The 19,486-nt window shown below is 39.8% G+C and overlaps 1 protein-coding gene across 1 annotated transcript in view; it reads right to left on the reverse strand.

Annotated features, from left to right (window-relative positions):
- The window catches only part of LOC111954028 (5'-nucleotidase domain-containing protein 1), a 91,179-nt gene that overhangs the window by 18,632 nt on the left and 53,061 nt on the right, over window positions 1-19,486 (reverse strand). The window contains exon 8 of the mRNA XM_023973524.2: window positions 6,166-6,263. Coding sequence (XP_023829292.1) covers window positions 6,166-6,263 — 98 coding nt within the window. The remainder of the gene's footprint in view (window positions 1-6,165; window positions 6,264-19,486) is intronic.

Below are 19,486 nucleotides of genomic sequence, written 5' to 3' on the forward strand. Positions count from 1 at the left end.
TTCACGCAAAAGGCGTGGATCTTGGCCTGTTCCAGTGAAAGCAGGATATACTTCTCGTCGGATTCGTTAAAGGAAAACATTTCCTCTAGTCCACGGTAGAGGTCGACCGATTAATCAGGGCCAATTTCAAGTTTTCATAACAATCGGTATTCGGCATTTTTGGACACCAATTGTGGTCGATTACATTGCACTCCACGAGGAGACTGCGTGGCAGGCTGACTACCTGTTATGCGAGTGTAGCAAGAAGCCAAGGTAAGTTGCTAGCTAGCATTAAACTTATCTTATAAAAAACAATCAATCAATCTTAACATAATCACTAGTTAACTACACATGGTTGACGATATTACTAGTTTATCTAGTTTGTCCTGCATTGCATATAATCGATGCAGTGCCTGTTAATTTATCATCGAATCACAGCCTACTTCGCCAAACGAGTGATGATTTAACAAGCGCATTCGCAAAAAATAACACTGTCGTTGCACCAATGTGTACCTAACCGTAAACATCAACGCCTTTCTTAAAATCAATACACAAGTATATATTTTTAAACATGCATATTTAGTTAATATTGCCTGCTAACATGAATTTATTTTAACTAGGGAAATTGTGTCACTTCTCTTGCATTCTGTGCAAACAGAGTCAGGGTATATGCAGCAGTTTGGGCCGCCTGGCTCGTTGCTAACTGTGTGAAGACCATTTCTTCCTAACAAAGACCGTAATTAATTTGCCAGAATTGTACATAATTATGACATAACATTGAAGGTTGTGCAATGTAACAGGAATATTTAGACTTAGGGATGCCACCCGTTAGATAAAATACGGAACGGTTCCGTATTTCACTGAAAGAATAAACGTTTTGTTTTCGAAATGATAGTTTCCGGATTTGACCATATTAATGACCTAAGGCTCGTATTTCTGTGTGTTATTATAATTAAGTCTATGATTTGATATTTGATAGAGTAGTCTGACTGAACGGTGTAGGCAGCAGCAGGCTCGTAAGCATTCATTCAAACAGCACTTTCGTGCATTTGCCAGCAGCTCTTCAAGCATTGAGCTGTTTATGACTTCAAGCCTATCAACTCCCGAGATTAGGCTGGTGTAACCGATGTGAAATGGCTAGCTAGTTAGTGGGGTGCGCGCTAATAGCGTTTCAATCGGTGACGTCACTCGCACTGAGACCTGAAGTAGTTGTTCCCCTTGCTCCGCAAGGGCCACAGCTTTTGTGGAGCGATGGGTAATGATGCTTCGAGGGTGGCTGTTGTCGATGTGTCCCTGGTTTGGGGCAAGGAGAGGGACGGAAGCTATTCTGTTACACTGGCAATACTATAGTACCTATAAGAACATCCAATAGTCAAAGGTATATGAAATACAAATGGTATAGAGAGAAATAGTCCTATAATTCCTATAATAACTACAACCTAAAACTTCTTACCTGGGAATATTGAAGACAAGGAACCACCAGCTTTAAAAGGAACCACCAGCTTTCATATGTTCTCATGTTCTGAGCAAGGAACTTAAACGTTAGCTTTTTTTACATGGCACATATTGCACTTTTACTTTCTTCTCCAACACTTTGTTTTTGCATTATTTAAACCAAATTGAACATGTTTCATTATTTATTTGAGGCTAAATTGATTTTATTGATGTATTATATGAAGTTAAAATAATAGTGTTCATTCAGTATTGTTGTAATTGTCATTATTACAAATAAATAAATAGGCCGATTAATCGGTATCAGCTTTTTTTGGTCCTCCAATAACCGGTATCGGTATTGGCGTTGAAAAATCATGACTGGTCGACCTCTAGTCCACGGTGAGTAATAGCTTTTCTGATGTACAGAATTTATTTTCGGTCATAAGAGACGGTAGCAGCAACATTATGTACACAATAAGTAAAAAAATAATTTACACAAAAAGCAAAAAATAACAAAATAGCACAATTGGTTGGGAGAATGTAAAACGTCAGCCATGTTCTTCGGCACCATCTTTTAGACACTGTTGTTGATACGTTCAATGTGATATAAATATTGTGTCAGAAGATAGAAAGAAGAGACTTGGGGGTGCGGACTCTCTCGCTCRCACGCACACACACACAGCTGTGAGGACGTAAGGACCTTGACAGAAGATGGAATGAGAAGTATGTGGTCTCTGGAAGACCACAACTGAGCACAAAAACACACACACATTTCTATCTGAGCCCCCCTCCCCATATTAGAATGTGAAATCCGGTGGCATTTTCACTGTAACCAGGCAAATATTTAGAGAGACCTGGCCTGGCTGACATCCTTTGGACAAATGACCGCTGAAGGAAGGTCATGCTTAATACGAGACTGGGAGGAGTCTGACACCAGCAGCCAAAGTAAAGGATCGTTCCTGGCAGGAACTGGGCTCTTCTTAACTTCTTATGGCTGCAGGGGCAGTATTGAGTAGCTTGGATGAAAGGTGCACAGAGGAGCCCAGAGTAAATGGCCTGCTCCTCAGTAATAGTTGTATATATATGCATATTATTATTAGTATTGGATAGAAAACACTCTGAAGTTGCTAAAACTGTTTGAATTATGTCTGTGAGTATAAGAGAACTCATATGGCAGGCAAAAACCTGAGAAAAAATCCAAACAGGAAGTGGAAATTCTGAGGCTGGAGGATTTTCAACCACGCTCCCATTGAAATCCCAGCGAGATATGGATGAGTTTTCACTTCCTATGGCTTCCACTAGATGTCAACAGTCTGTAGAACTTTGTCTGATGACTCTACTGTGAAGGGGGGCCGGATGAAAGGAGAATTAGTCACCACTGCCATGAGGTGACCATTCTTTGACCATGCGCGTTCACATAAGAGGGAGCTCCGTTCCATCGCTCATCTGAAGTCAATGTAATTCTCCGGTTGGAACGTTATTCAAGATTTATGTTAACAACATTCTAAAGATTGATTCAATACATCGTTTGACATGTTTCTACTGACTGTTATGGAACTTTTGGACATTTCGTCACGTTTTAGTGAACGCGCTTTGTGACTTTGGAATTGTTTACCAAACGCGCTAACCAAAGTAGCTAATTGGACATAAATAACAGACATTATCGAACAAATCAAGCATTTATTGTGGACCTGGGAATCCTAGGAGTGCATTCTGATGAAGATCATCAAAGGGAATTCCACAAATGTCAACAGGCAGTGGGAGGTGGAATGGGGTGTCTAGCTTGATCTGAGGCCGAACAAGAGCTTTTGGAATGACGTGACTGGAAATTTCATTGTCTTCAAAGGCGCGAGAAGGAAACCCAGATTGCCTTCTGAAAAGCTTTCGGTATACACGGTAGATATCTCCTGCTCTGATTTTATTTGATAGATGTGATAAAAACATCATAAAGTAGTTTTTTTCAACCGAGTTGTATCAGTTTATTGAACGTTAATTGCGAGTTTTGGAATTTMTTTTCTTTGCGTGAGGTGAAGTTGGGCACGTTTGCGCCACATGGCTAGCCATGGTTGCTAATTCGACAGGCGAAGAGGACATTCTAAAACCAAACAACGATTTATTCTGGACAAAGGACTCCTTGTACAAGATTCTGATGGAAGCTCAGCAAAAGTAGGAACCATTTATGATGTTATTTCGTATTTCTGTGGAAAATGTTTAGTTCTATTTTCCGCCCTCATTGCAGGCGCTGTCTCGCTATAACGTAAGCTGTATGTCGCACTAAAGTTATTAAAAAAAATCTAACACGGCGATTGCATTAAGAACTAGTGTATCTTTCATTTGCTGTACAACATGTATTTTTTAGTAAAGTTTATGATGAGTTCTTTGATTAGATGACTGTCCAAAATATCTCCGGACAATTTTGTGCAGTTTGGCTACGTATTCACATTGTAAAACCAGGATTTGTAGCTCTAAATATGCACATTTTCGAACAAAACATATATGTATTGTGTAACATGATGTTATAGGACTGTCATCTGATGAAGTTTGTCAAGGTTAGTGAATAATTTAATATCTTTTACTGGTTTTTGCAATCGCTACATTTTGCTGCTGATAAATGCNATTTGCTGTACGCCATGTATTTTTCATAAATGTTTTATGATGAGTATTTAGGTATTTCACGTTGCTCTCTGTAATTATTCCGGCTGCTTTGGTGATATTTTTTATGGTAGCTGCAATGTAAAACTATGATTTATACCTCAAATATGCACATTTTCGAACAAAACATAGATTTATTGTACAACATGTTATAAGACTGTCATCTGATGAAGTTGTTTCTTGGTTAGTGACTAATTATATCTCTATTTGGTCGGTTTTGTGATAGCTACCTATGCGGTAAAAAAATGGTGAAAATATGCGGTTGAGTCTTTTGCTATTGTGGTTAGCTAATAGAAATACATATTGTGTTTTCGCTGTAAAACATTTTAAAAATCGGAAACGATGGCTGGATTCACAAGATGTGTATCTTTCATTTGGTGTCTTGGACTTGTGATTTCATGATATTTATATGCTAGTATTTACTTGTGGCGCTATGCTAGGCTATGCTAGTCAGCTTTTTTACTGATGAGGATGCTCCCGGATGGTGACCAAGTAGAAGTTAAGGAGAGGTATATCTATAATTCCATGTGTATAACTTGTATTATCATCTACATTTATGATGAGTATTTCTGTTGAATAGATGTGGCTATGCACTATCACTGGATGTTTTTGGAACTAGTGAACGTAACACGCCAATGTAAACTCAGATTTTTTTATATAAATATGAACTTTATCAAACAAAACATACATGTATTGTGTAACATGAAGTCCTATGAGTGTCATCTGATAATGATCATCAAAGGTTAGTGATTAATTGTATCTCTATTTGTGCTTTTTGTGACTGCTATCTTTGGCTGGGAAAATGGCTGTGCCTATTCTGTGGCTTGGTGGTGACCTAACATAATCGTTTGTGGTGCTTCGCTGAAAAGCATATTTGAAATCGGACACTTTGGTGGGATTAACAACAAGATTACCTTTAAAACGGTATAAAACACATGTCTGAGGAATTTTAATTATGAGATTTCTGTTGTTTTGAATTTGGCGCCCTGCACTTTCACTGGCTGTTGTCATATCATCCCGTTACCGGGATTGCAGCCATAAGAAGTTTTTAAGGAGTAGATAATGTTATTATGTCCTGTATAAGACTAGAGCCCATTGACTTACAGTATGTGACCCAGTCCATCAACTTGAAGCTCATGTTGAAAAAAATCTAAAATGGGGTTTTACATTTTTTCGGTAAGTACAGAATTAGTGAGATTTGAATTATCGATAACTTGTTGAATATTGATGGACATAAAACTGCACACACAAAACTGTTGTGCTGACATGATAGCAACCTGCTGATAGTCAACTAGCTTAGCTTTGAGCTGAACTTGTGAGTTCTTTATCTGATCAACTTGACAGGCAAATACAGCAACATCATTAGAACATAATAACTGAGGCAAAATAAGTGACAGTGATGCTGTATCCAAAAAAGMCCCAAGGCATACAGTATCTCTGCTACATTATGGAATAAGATCTCTCCCAATATCTCTGCTATAGTATGGAATAGCAGCAGTCACTGACTGTGGCTATATCTGCCAACGTGGCGAGGGCTGGAGGAGGTATGAATATTTGAGTGACTGGGTCATTGTTTCATACATACCGCATCCATTCCTGGCAGGAACGCAGTCCAGATGGGGGAGCATTCCAGAKTTTGTGCACACCTTTAGGAACCGACCGTGATTAAATATCAGCTGCCTGAGCAGGAAAACTACGATCACGTGTGGATAACAGATCAAATTAGAAATACTGACAGCTAATATGAACCTAGTTTAAACCCTACTATGTCTGCAAGTAGAGGTGGTGTGATCGTCACCACCTGTCTTGATGCTAGTTTATCTTACTGGTTTCAGAAGAGATTTGATTTGATGCTTGGGTTTTATCTTCTGGAAGACAACTCCACTAGTAGTGCTTTTCTCATCCTAAAAAAGGAAATAATTTGCAGTAATCACCATCATGAGATTCCACTAGGCTATAAAGTCCACAGCCCTGTAATGTTCTTTTTGATGTTGGCAGAAAGCTGGAGTGTACTGTACGTAGGGTACTGATGGTTTTCTGGGAAGTGGGATCCTGTATGGACAGGCAGACATACAGACAGGCAGGGAAGCAGGTACTCACCCAGGGTCCTGAATGGCCTCTGTTGGGGCACCAGTGAGAAGAACCCAGGCTTCAAGGCGTTGGTGATGATGATGTCAAACAGCTCCTCCCAGTCCTTCCTGCAACAGCCAGTGAGAAACAAACCCCTGATTATGAAAATACATCAGCAAATACTGTGAGATCAAAACCTGGCCGCCATCCAACTGGATTTGTGTTGYACACAAAAACACTTACTTGAACTAAACATTGGCGAGTTGATGAAAAACATGAACCATAAACAGTGTATTTATGAAAAGAGCATGAGGAAAATGTTAAGGAACCTCTTAAGGATCGGACCCTTTTTTTCAATTTTCGCCTAAAATGACATACCCAAATCTAACTGCCTGTAGCTCAGGACCTGAAGCAAGAATATGCATATTTTTGATACCATTTGAAAGGAAACACTTTGAAGTTTGTGGAAATGTGAAATGCATGTAGGACAATACAAAGAAAAATACGTGTTTTTTTGTACCATCATCTTTGAAATGCAAGAGAAAAGCCATAATGTATTATTCCAGCCCAGGCACAATTTAGATTTTGGCCACTAGATGGCAGCAGTGTATGTGCAATGTTTTAGACTGATCCAATGAACCATTGTATTTCTGTTCAAAATATTGTATCAAGACTGCCCAAATGTGCCTAATTGGTTAAATAACTATTAATAAAATTCATAACTGTGCACTCTCCTCAAACAATAGCATGGTATTCTTTCACTGTAATAGCTACTGTAAATTGGACAGTGCAGTTAGATTAACAAGATTTTAAGCTTTCTGCCAATATCAGATATGTCTATGTCCTGGAAATGTTCTTGTTACTTACAACCTCATGCTAATTGCATGAGCCTACGTAAGCTCGACTGTCCTGAGTGGGACCCATCAATCCTGTAGCGGTTAAGGAACAATATTTTTTTTGTTGAGAGAAACAAACTCAGGCCAAAAAAGACATACAACAGCCAAAAAAGACATACACACATGGTAATTATTAACACTGGCTTAGTGTTAGCATCATGCTCCAAGCACTAGCAGACATTCAGACCAGGGTTGCATCCTGTCTCCAGGAGTTTACCTGGACCTCCTCTCCAGAGCAGAGCCATGTGGGTGGGTGGACTGGTGTTTGCTGTTCTCTGACCTGGCTAGAGCTGACTGGGATTACACTATGAGAGAGACCTCTAACTGCAGCCCTACGTGGGCAGATACAGTACCTACCCTGAGTGGAGGCCCAAGATCATTCAGAGCACTGCCTTTTGATATAAAACTCACAATTCTAAAGCTAGGTCATGGGCATGCAGGACCTCATCCGTCTCAGAGTCATACACCCTGGCAGCTTCATTAAATAGTACCCGCAAAACACCAGTCTCAATGTCAATAGTGAAGAGGCGACTCCATGATGCTGGGCTTCTAGGCAGAGTTGCAAAGAAAAAGCCATACCTCAAACTGGCCAATAAAAATAAAATATTAAGATGGGCAAAAGAACACAGACACTGGACAGAGGAACTCTGCCTTGAAGGACAGCATCCCGGAGTCGCCTCTTCACTGTTGACGTTGAGACCGGTGTTTTGCGGGTACTATTTAATGAAGCTGCCAGTTGAGGACTTGTGAGGTGTCTGTGTTGTACAAGATCTTCAGTTTCTTGGCAATTTTTCGCATGGAATAGCCTTTATTTCTCAGAACAAGAACAGACTGACGATTTTCAGAAGAAAGTACTTTGTTTCTGGCCATTTTGAGCCTGTAATCGAACCCACAAATGCTGATGCTCCAGATACTCAACTCGTCTAAAGAAGACCAGTTGTATTGCTTCTTTAAATCAGTTTTCAGCTGTGTTAACATAATTGCAAAATGGTTTACTAATACTCAATTAGCCTTTTAAAATGATAAACTTAGATTAGCTAACACAACCTGCCATTGGAACACAGGAGTGATGGTTGCTGATAATGGGCCTATGTACGTCTATGTAGATATTCCATAAAAAATCTGCCGTTTCCAGCTATAATAGTCATTTACAACATTAACAATGTCTACACTGTATTTCTGATCAATTTGATGGTATTTTAAAATTGACAAATAATGTGCTTTTCTTTCAAAAACAAGGACATTTCTAAGTGACCCCAAACTTTTGAACAGCAGTGTACATGCATACATATACACACTTTCTTTAGAATATACAGTGGCTCGTGAAAGTATTCAACCCACTTGACATTTTTCCTGTTTTGTTGCCTTACAACCTGGAATTAAAATAGATTTTTGGGGGGGATTGTATCATTTGATTTACACAACATTGCACTTTGAAGATGCAAAATATTTTTTATTGTGAAACAAACAAGAAATAAGAAAAAAAAAACGGAAAACTTGAGCGTGCATAATTATTCACCCCCCCAAAGTCAATACTTTGTAGAGCCACCTTTTGCAGCAATTACAGCTGCAAGTCTCTTGGGGTATGTCTCTATAAGCTTGGCACATCTCGCCACTGGGATTTTGCCTTTTCTTCAAGGCAAAACAGCTCCAGCTCATTCAAGTTGGATGGGTTCCGCTGGTGTACAGCAATCTTTAAGTCATACCACAGATTCTCAATAAGACTGAGGTCTGGGCTTTGACTAGGCTATTCCAAGACATTTAAATGTTTCCCTTTAAACCACTCGATTGTTGCTTTAGCAGTATGCTTAGGGTCATTGTACTGCTGGAAGGTGAACCTCCGTCCCAGTCTCAAATCTCTGGAAGACAAACAGGTTTCCCTCAATTATTTCTCTGTATTCAGCGCCATCCAGCATTCCTTCAATTCTGACCAGTTTCCCAGTCCCTGCCGATTAAAAACATCACCATGCTTCACTGTGGGGATTGTGTTCTTGGGGTGATGAGAGGTGTTGGGTTTGCGCCAGACATAGCRTTTTTCTTGATGGCCAAAAAGCTACATTTTAGTCTCATCTGACCAGAGTACCTTCTTCCATATGTTTGGTGACTATCCCACATGACTTTTGGTGAACACTTTAAGCAATGGCATTTTTCTGGCCACTTCTGTGAAGCCCAGATCTGTGGAGTGTATGGCTTAAAGTGGTCCTATGGACAGATACTCCAATCTCTGCTGTGGAGTTTTGCAGCTCCTTCAGGCTTATCTTTGGTCTCTTTGTTGCCTTTCTGATTAATGACCTCCTTGCCTGGTCCGTGAGTTTTGGTGTGCGGCCCTCTCTTGTCAGGTTTGGTGTGGTGCCATATTCTTTCCATTTTTTAATAATGGATTTAAATGGTGCTCCGTGGGATGTTCAAAGTTTCTGATATTTTTTTTATAACCCAACCCTGATCTGTACTTCTCCACAACTTTGTCCCTGACCTGTTTGGAGAGCTCCTTTGTCTTCATGGTGCTGCTTGCAGATCGACAGATCATGTGACACTTAGATTGCACACAGGTGGACTTTAATAAACTAAATATGTGATTTCTGAAGGTAATTGGTTGCACCAGATCTTATTTAGGGGCTTCATAGGGGCTTCATAGCAAAGAGGGTGAATACATATCAAATCAAAGTTTATTTGTCACGTGCGCCGAAAACAACATGTGTAGACCTTACAGTGAAATGCTTACTTMAATTAAAGAAATAAAACAACAGTAAAAAGACAGTGAAAAATAACAGTAGCGAGGCTATATACAGCAGCGAGGCTATATACAGACACCGGTTAGTCAGGCTGATTGAGGTAGTATGTACATGTAGATATGGTTCAAGTGATTATGCAGGTCTCTGACCTCCTCCCTATAGAAAGTCTCGTCGTTGTCGGTGATCAGGCCTACCACTGTGTGTCGTCTGCAAACTTAATGATGGTGTTGGAGTCGTGCCTGGCCATGCAGTCGTGGGTGAACAGCGAGTACAGGAGGGGACTGAGCACGCACCCCTGGGAGCTCCAGTGTTGAGGATCAGCATGGCAGATGTGTTGCTACCTACCCTCACCACCTGGGTGCGGCCCATCAGGAAGTCCAGGATCCAGTTGCAGAGGGAGGTGTTAAGTCACAGGTTCCTTAGCTTAGTGATGAGCTTTGAGGGTACTATGGTGTTGAACGCTGACCTGTAGTCAATGAATAGCATTCTCACATAGGTGTTCCTTTTGTTCAGACAGGAAAGGGCAGTGTGGAGTGCAATAGAGATTGGATCATCTGTGGATCTGTTTGGGGGGTATGCAAATTGGAGTGGGTCTAGGGTTTCTGGGATAATGGTGTTGATGTGAGCCATTAACAGCCTTTCAAAGCACTTCATGGCTACGGACGTGAGTGCTACAGGTCTGTAGTCATTTAGGCAGGTTGCCTTTGTGTTCTTGGACATAGGTACTATGGTGGTCTGCTTGAAACATGTTGGTATAACAGACTCAATCAGGGACATGTTGATAATGTCAGTGAAGACACCTGCCAGTTGGTCAGCACATGCCCGGAGCACACGTCCTGGTAATCCGTCTGGCCYCGCAGCCTTGTGTATGTTGACCTGTTTAAAGGTCTTACTCACGTCGGCTACGGAGAGCGTGATCACACAGTCGTCCGGAACAGCTGATGCTCTCATGCATGACTCAGTGTTGCTTGCCTCGAAGCGAGCAGAGAAGTGATTTAGCTGGTCTGGTAGGCTCGTGTCACTGGGCAGCTCGCGGCTGTGCTTCCCTTTGTAGTCTGTAATAGTTTGCAAGCCCTGCCACATAAGACGAGCGTCAGAGCCGGTGTAGTATGATTCAATCTTAGCCCTGTATTGATGCTTTGCCTGTTTGATAGTTTGTCGCAGGGCATAGCAGGATTTCTTGTAATCTTCCGGGTTAGAGTCCCGCACCTTGAAAGCGGCAGCTCTACCCTTTAGCTCAGTGCGAATGTTGCCTGTAATCCATGGCTTCTGGTTGGGGTATGTACGTACAGTGATGCACTTATATGCACGCACCACTTTTCTGTTTTTAATATATATATATATTTTTAAACAAGTTATTTTTTTCCATTTCACTTCACCAATTTGGACTATTTTGTGTATGTCCATTACATGAAATCCAAATAAAAATCAATTTAAATTACAGGTAGTAATGCAACAAAATAGAAAAAACGCCAAGRGGGATGAWTACTTTTGCAAGGCACTGTACCTTTATTATTCCCCGCAAACCCTACCACCCCTCCCCCAATTGGAGTAAACTAATAAACCATAACACTTAGGCTTCTACCTTCAGTTTATACATACTATACACATTTTAAAGACAATCTATTTTACAATAGTTAGATTTCGTTTGTTTTTAGTCCTTCCTCTATTTCTGATGTCCATCCAGTTTGATTTCTATTTGTAACTGCTATTTTACAACATTTCTGAACCTATATACATTTTACAGACCCCGTATGTTTTACATTGGTTATCTTGTTGTTATTAGTTCCACCCTTCAGCTCCATTCAACCCCTCCCATCTATCTCTTAACACCATCCATTTTGGATTTCTATTTGCCATATATTTTTCAAATGTGCTGTCATGCATCGCAAAAGTACGGAACCTTTCTATTCTCAGATTCTACAGATTGTAAATTAAAGATAAACATTTTTGTCAAAATAATTATTATATTATTGATCGATTGACTATGACTTTTCAAATCACCCAGTAGGGCTGGGCGATATGAAGATATATATCGTTTGACGATAGAAAAACATCTACCGTTTCATATTGTGCTCTATCATTTATTTCGTTGTGTTGCAAATCACACTCTTTACGGCAATATTTTTTGTCAATTGGACAACGCTTTGAGTTCTTCAACACGTGCCGTTTGAAAGGAAATTTGCAACACAAACAAACATGGAAGAGAGTGAACGTGACACAGAGCACGGAGACACTGAGCTCGTACCTAAAAGAGGGGCAACTTCGGTTGCATGCATGTGGTTTGGGTATGAAAAGTCTGACACGGACCAGAAAACTGTCCACTTCRAAATATGCCGCAGGCCGGTACCAACAACAGGCTCAAACACCACAAACACCACTAACCTATTTTACCACCTACGCAAGAATCATGTGAAACAGTACGGAGAGAGTCTACGAATGAGACCCCAAAAAGTACAGTCGAGTGCTCAAAACAAACCCCCGACTCAGACGTTGCAAGAGGCTTTTGCCTGCGGCACACCATATGGCAAAGAATCACTAAGATGGAAGGAGATAACAGATGCCCTTACAACTTACATCTGCAAAGACATGGCCCCAATTTACACGGTCCAGAAACAAGGGTTTCGTGAGATGGTGCTCACACTCGACCCAAGGTACTAAATGCAAATTGATATGTGACACGTATTAATGCCAAAATTACATGCAAAACAGGCAAGCCCCCAAAAAGATGTATATATTTTAACCCTATATTTATTTTGTTTGCAACTATAGTTGAAGTGTTTTTTATTTTCCTTTTTAGATTTTATACATTCATATTTTATATTTTGTTACATGCTTAATTGAAAATTTGTACAGGTTCTAAATAAAATAAATAATCAAATATGAGTAAGAACCTTTTTATTTGTTGAGTATAATTCAAAATGTAATAAGAAATAGGCCTTTACATGTGGTCATTTTATATAAACAATTTATAAATGGAATTTACAGAAAATATATCGTGATATGTATCGTTATCGGGATATGAAATGACCTATATTGGGATATGAGATTATGGCCATATCGCCCAGCCCTATCTACCAGTATTGCTATATGCAGCATTAGTTCTAGGAAAATGTTGCAATTCTTCAGCCATTCCTGAACCTGTGACCAAAAACGAGCTACATATGGACAGTACCAAAATAAATGATCTAATGACTGCCTCCTCGTAGCAAAATCTGCAGAGCTGGGAAGATTGTATCCACCATATATATAACATTGTATTGGTTGCAAGAATTTTGTATAATCATTTAAATTGAAAAATTCAAAGTTTTGAATCAGGCGTCGTTTTGCGTGTCAATTCATAAACCATGTGCCATGGAATCTGTACATCGAAAATCTCTTCCCAACTATTTTGCAATTCATATGGCACAGCTGTCAATTTTTTGGCCTTAAATGAAATTGTAATATATTTTTATTCATCACAATTTTCTTTAACCATTTTTGGTCATTATTGCAGGGCCAACAGACAAGTTCCTTACTTTTTTCCCCTTCTACTTGCCTATTTTGTGGTAATGCTGCAATTAATTGGTTGTAATTTTTGGTAGAGCAGACATTTCCTAATGTCTGTGTTAGCTGCATGTGTGACATAACGCCATCGGTCCTATTTATGATATCACTTACAAAAATGAAACTTTTTTTTATTTTTTATGTTAATCAAAAAATCCATTTTTTTTATCAATTAGTATATTTGAGTTTAACCACAATATTTGTTGTATTATTTGTTCTGTCTTTTCAGGTGGATTAAACTGAAATTGCAACCAACTTTCTTAGGCTTGTTTAACTTCTCTAGGATAGGGGGCAGCAATTTCACGTTTGGATGAAAAGCATACCAAAATTCAACTGCCAGCTACTCCTCCCCAGAAGATAAGATATGCATATTATTAGTAGATTTGGATAGAAAACACTGAAGTTTCTAAAAAACTGTTTGAATCATGTCTGTGAGTATAACAGAACTTATTTAGCAGGCGAAACCCCGAGGACCTCTTTTTTATAGAGGTCACTCTTTTCAATGGGTTTTCATTGGGAATCCAGAATTCTAAGGGACCTTCTTACAGTTCCTACCACTTCCACTGGATGTCAGTCTTTAGAAATTGGTTGAGGTTTTTTCCTTTGTGTAATGAAGAAGTACGGCCATATTGAACGAGGGTCACTTGAAGTGTACTGTTTGTTAGAGGCGCGTGACCAGAAAGCTAGCTACAGTTTGTTTTAATCCTGTATTGAACMCAGATCATGCAGTCTTCAATTTTATCGATTATTTACATAAAAAAATACCTAAAGTTGTATTACAAAAGTAGTTTGAAATGTTTTGGCAAAGTTTACAGGTAACTTTTGAGATAATTTGTAGACACGTTGCACAAGTTGGAACCGGTGTTTTTCTGGATCAAACGCGCCAAATAAATGGACATTTTGGATATATATCGACRGAATTAATCGAACAAAAGGACCATTTGTGATGTTTATGGGACATATTGGAGTGCCAACAACAGAAGCTCGTCAAAGGTAAGGCATGAATTATATTTTTATTTCTGCGTTTTGTGTCGCGCCTGCAGGATTGAAATATGCTTGTTTACTCTGTTGCAATAGATTTGTTTGCTTTCGCCGAAAAGCCTATTTTGACATGTTGGCTGGATTCACAACAAGTGTAGCTTTAATTTGGTATCTTTCATGTGTGATTTCATGAAAGTTTGATTTTTATAGTAATTTATTTGAATTTGGCGCTCTGCATTTTCTCTGACTTTTGGCCAAGTGAGACAGTAGATCCCGCCTAAACTCAGATTTTTGGATCTAAATATGAACTTTACTGAACAAAACATACATGTATTGTGTAACATGAAGTCCTATGAGTGTCATCTGTTGAAGATCATCAAAGGTTAGTGATTAATTTTATCTCTATTTCTGCTTTTTGTTACTGCTCTCTTTGGCTGGAAAAATGGCTGTCTTTTTCKGTGACTTACTGGCTTTTGGCCAAGTGGGACGTTAGCGTCTGCTGTTTCCTGAAGTCCACGATCATCTCCTTTGTTTTGTTGACGTTGAGTAAGAGGTTATTTTCCTGACACCACACTCCGAGGGCCATCACCTCCTCCCTGTAGACCGTCTCGTCGTTGTTGGTAATCAAGCCTACCACTGTAGTGTCGTCTGCAAACTTGATGATTAACTTGGAAGCGTGCATGGCCACACAGTCATGGATGAACAGGGAGTACAGGAGAGGGCTGAGAACGCACCCTTGTGGGGCCCCAGTGCTGAGGATCAGCGGGGTGGAGATGTTGTTTCCTACCTTCCCCACCTGGGAGCGTCCTGTCAGAAAGTTCAGGACTCAGTTGCACAGGGCGGGGTCGAGACTAGAGGTCGACCGATTATGATTCTTCCGATACCGATTATTGAAGGACCAAAAAAATCAGATACCGATTAATCGCCTGATTTTTATATATATATTTGTAATAATGACAATTACAACAATACTGAATGATCACTTTTATTTTAACTTAATATAATACATCAACAGAATCAATTTAGTCTCAAATAAATAATGAAACATGTTCAATTTGGTTTAAATAATGCAAAAACAAAGTGTTGGAGAAGAAAGTAAAAGTGCAATATGTGCCATGTAAGAGAGCTAACGTTTAAGTTCCTTGCTCAGAACATGAGAACATATGAAAGCTGGTGGTTCCTTTTAAAGCTGGTGGTTCCTTGTCTTCAATATTCCCAGGTAAGAAGTTTTAGGTTGTAGTTATTATAGGAATTATAGGACTATTTCTCTCTATACCATTTCTATTTCATTTACCTTTGACTATTGGATGTTCTTATAGGCACTATAGTATTGCCAGCCTAATCTCGGGAGTTGATAGGCTTGAAGTCATRAAACAGCGCAATGCTTGAAGCACAGCGAAGAGCTGCTGGCAAATGCATGAAAGTGCTGTTTGAATGAATGCTACGAGCCTGCTGCTGCCTACCACCGCTCAGTCAGACTGCTCTATCAAATATCAAATCATAGACTTAATTATAATAACACACAGAAATACGAGCCTTAGATCGTTAATACGGTCAAATCCGAAAACTATCATTTCGAAAACAAAACGTTTATTCTTTCAGTGAAATACGGAACCGTATTTTATCTAATGGGTGGCATCCCTAAGACTAAATACTGCTGTTACATTGCACAACCTTCAATGTTATGTCATAATTATGTACAATTCTGGCAAATTAATTACGGTCTTTGTTAGGAAGAAATGGTCTTCACACAGTTCGCTACGAGCCAGGTGGCCCAAACTGCTGCATATACCCTGACTCTGCTTGCACAGAATGCAAGAGAAGTGACAATTTCCCAAGTTAAAATAAATTCATGTTAGCAGGCAATATTAACTTAATATGCAGGTTTCAAAATATATACACATGTGTATTGATTTTAATTAAGAAAGGCATTGATGTTTATGGTTAGGTACACATTGGTGCAACGACAGTGCTTTTTTCATGAATTTGCTTGTTAAATCATCACCCGTTAAGTAGGCTGTGATTCGATGATAAATGAACAGGCACCGCATCGATTATATGCATCGCAGGACAAGCTAGATAAACTAGTAATATCATCAACCATGTGTAGTTAACTAGTGATTGTTAAGATTGATTGTTTTTTCTAAGATAAGTTTAATGTGTCCAAAAATGCCGATTATCGATTGTTATGAAAACTTGAAATTGGCCCTAATTAAAATCGGCCATTCCGATTAATCGGTCGACCTCTAGTCGAGACCCAGGGTCTCGAGCTTAATGACGAGTTTGGAGGGTACTATGGTGTTAAATGCTGAGCTCTAGTCAATGAACAGCATTCTTACATAGGTATTCCTCTTGTCCAGATGGGATAGGGCAGTGTGCAGGCGATTGCGTCGCCAGTGACCTATTGGGAAGGTAAGCAAATTGAAGTGGGTCTAGGGTATCAGGTAGGTGGAGGTGATATGATCTTTGACTAGTCTCTCAAAGCACTTCATGATGACAGAAGTGAATGCTACGGGGCGATAGTCATTTAGTTCAGTTACCTTAGCTTTCTTGGGAACAGGAACAATGGTGGCCATCTTGAAGCATGTGGGGACAGCAGACTGGGATAGGGATTGATTGAATATGTCTGTAAACACACCAGCCAGCTGGTCTGCGCATGCTCTGRGGACGCGGCTATTAATGCCGTCTGAGCCGGCAGCCTTGCGAGGGTTAACACGTTTGAATGTTTTACTCACGTTGGCCACGGAGAAGGAGAGCCCACAGGCTTTGGTAGCGGGCCGTGTCAGTGGCACTGTATTATCCTCAAAGTGAGCAAAGAAGTTGTTTAATTTGTCTGGGAGCAGGACGTCGATGTCCACGACGGGGCTGGTTTTCTTTTTGTAATCCGTGATTGACTGTAGACCCTGCCACATGCGTCTTGTGTTTGAGCAGTTGAATTGTGACTCTACTTTGTCTCTATACTGACGCTTTGCTTGTTTGATTGCCTTGCGAAAGGAATAGCTGCACTGTTTGTATTCGGTTATGTTTCCAGTTGCCTTGCCATAATTAAAGGCGGTGGTTCGCACTTTCAGTTTTGCGTGAATGCTGCCATCAATCCACAGTTTCTGGTTAGGAAAGGTTTTAATAGTCACAGTGGGTACTACATCTCCGATGAACTTGCTAATAAACTCGCTCACCGAGTCAGCGTATACATCAATGTTATTGTCTGAGGCTATCCGGAACATATCCCAGTCCACGTGATCGAAGCAATCTTGAAGCGTGGTCAGCCCAGCGTTGGATAGACCTGAGCACTGGCGTTTCCTGTTTTAGTTTCTGTCTATAAGCTGGGAGCAACAAAATGGAGTCATGGTCAGATTTGCCGAAGGCAGGGCATGAGGGGGGCTTGGGGGGGCTTTGTATGCATTGCAGAAGTTAGAGTAGCAATGATCCAGAATGCTACCTGCTCGTGTCATGCATTCCATATGCTGATAGAATTTTAGGAAGTCTTGTTCTCAGGTTAGCTTTGATAAAATCCCCAGCTACAATAAATGCAGCCTCAGGATGTATGTTTCCAGTTAGTCCAGTGAAGTTCTTTCAGGGCCGACGAGGTATCTGCTTGTGGGGCGGGGTATACATGGCTGTGATTATAATCGAAGAGAATTCTCTTGGAAGATAACAGTCGGCATTTGATTGTAAGGTTTTGTAGGTCAGGTGAACAAAATGACTTGAGTTCCTGTGAGTTGTTGTGATTACACCATGAGTCGTTAATCATAAAGGCATACACCCCTGCCATTCTTCTTACCAGAGATGTTTGTTTCAGTCGGCGCGATGCATGAAGAAACCGGGTGGCTGTACCGACTCTGACAACATATCCCGAGTGAGCCATGTTTCCGTGAAACAGAGACTGTTACAATCTCTGATGTCTCTCTGGAAGGCAACTCGTGCCCTAACTTCGTCCACCTTGTTATCTAGAGATTGGATATTGGCGAGTAATATGCTCGGAAGCGGAGGATGGTGTGCTAGCCTTCTGAGTCTGACCAGTAGGCCGTCTGCCTCTCCTGCGGTGACCGCGTTGTTTTGGGTCGGCCTCTGGCATAAGATCCCATGTCCAGGGTGGAGGTCCAAACAAAGAATCCACTTCGGGAAAGACGTATTCCTGTTCGTAATGATGGTAAGTTGACATCGCTTTTATATCCAATAGTTCTTCCCTGCTGTATGTAATAACACTTGAGATATTCTGGGGTGACAATGTAAAAAATAATACTTAAAAACAAATAACTGCAGTTATTTAAAACTTTCTGAGATGTAACCATTATTTAGTATTTTACACCTAGGGTTACTGTACATAACTTTAACCCMTTTTATAAGAGATTCTCCAAAATGGAAATATTCTAGGCATTTATATGTAAACTCCAGTCGTACTTTATCAAAAGCCTTTTCAAAATCAGCCATGATAACAAGGCCTGGTTTCCACGATATTTCATAGTATTCTATTGTTTCCAGTACTTGTCTTATATTATCGCCAATGTATCGTCCATGTAAAAAACCTGTCTGATTAGGATGAATAATATCTGACAATACCTTTTCAATTCTATGCGCCAAACATTTAGCTAGAAATTTGCATCACAACACTGAAGTGTAAGAGGCCTCCAGTTTTTTTTAAATGGACTGGATCTTTATATATACCACTTGGATCCTGTTTCAGTAATAATGAAATCAGACCTTATTGCGTGTCCGATAATCTACTGTTTATAAAGGAGTGTTTAAAACATGCTAATAATGGTCCTCTGAGTATATAAAAAAAGTTTGGTATACTTTCACTGGTATGACATCCAGCCCTGGAGTTTCCCCAGACTTAAAGGCTTTAATTGCATCAAGTTCCTCCTCTGTAATTTGGCCTTCACATGAGTCTTTCTGTAGATGTAAATGTTTCATTATTAATAGGGAAAAAATCCATACAATTAGCTTCAGTTAGTGGAGATGGAGGAGACTGAAATGAAAACATATTCTTAAAGAACTTTAYTTCCTCTTTCAAAATATTGTCCGGTGAATCATGCGTTACTCCATCATTTGTAACAAGTTTCAATAAAAAAAATTGGTAGCATTTCTATGTTGAAGATGGAAAAATAATTTTCAACAATGTAGAAAATAGTAAAAATAAAGAAAAACCCCTGAATGAGTAGGTGTGTACAAACTTTTGACATGTACTGTACACAA

The sequence above is a fragment of the Salvelinus sp. IW2-2015 genome, linkage group LG28 (genome assembly GCF_002910315.2).
Source record: "Salvelinus sp. IW2-2015 linkage group LG28, ASM291031v2, whole genome shotgun sequence".
NCBI lineage: Eukaryota > Metazoa > Chordata > Actinopteri > Salmoniformes > Salmonidae > Salvelinus > Salvelinus sp. IW2-2015.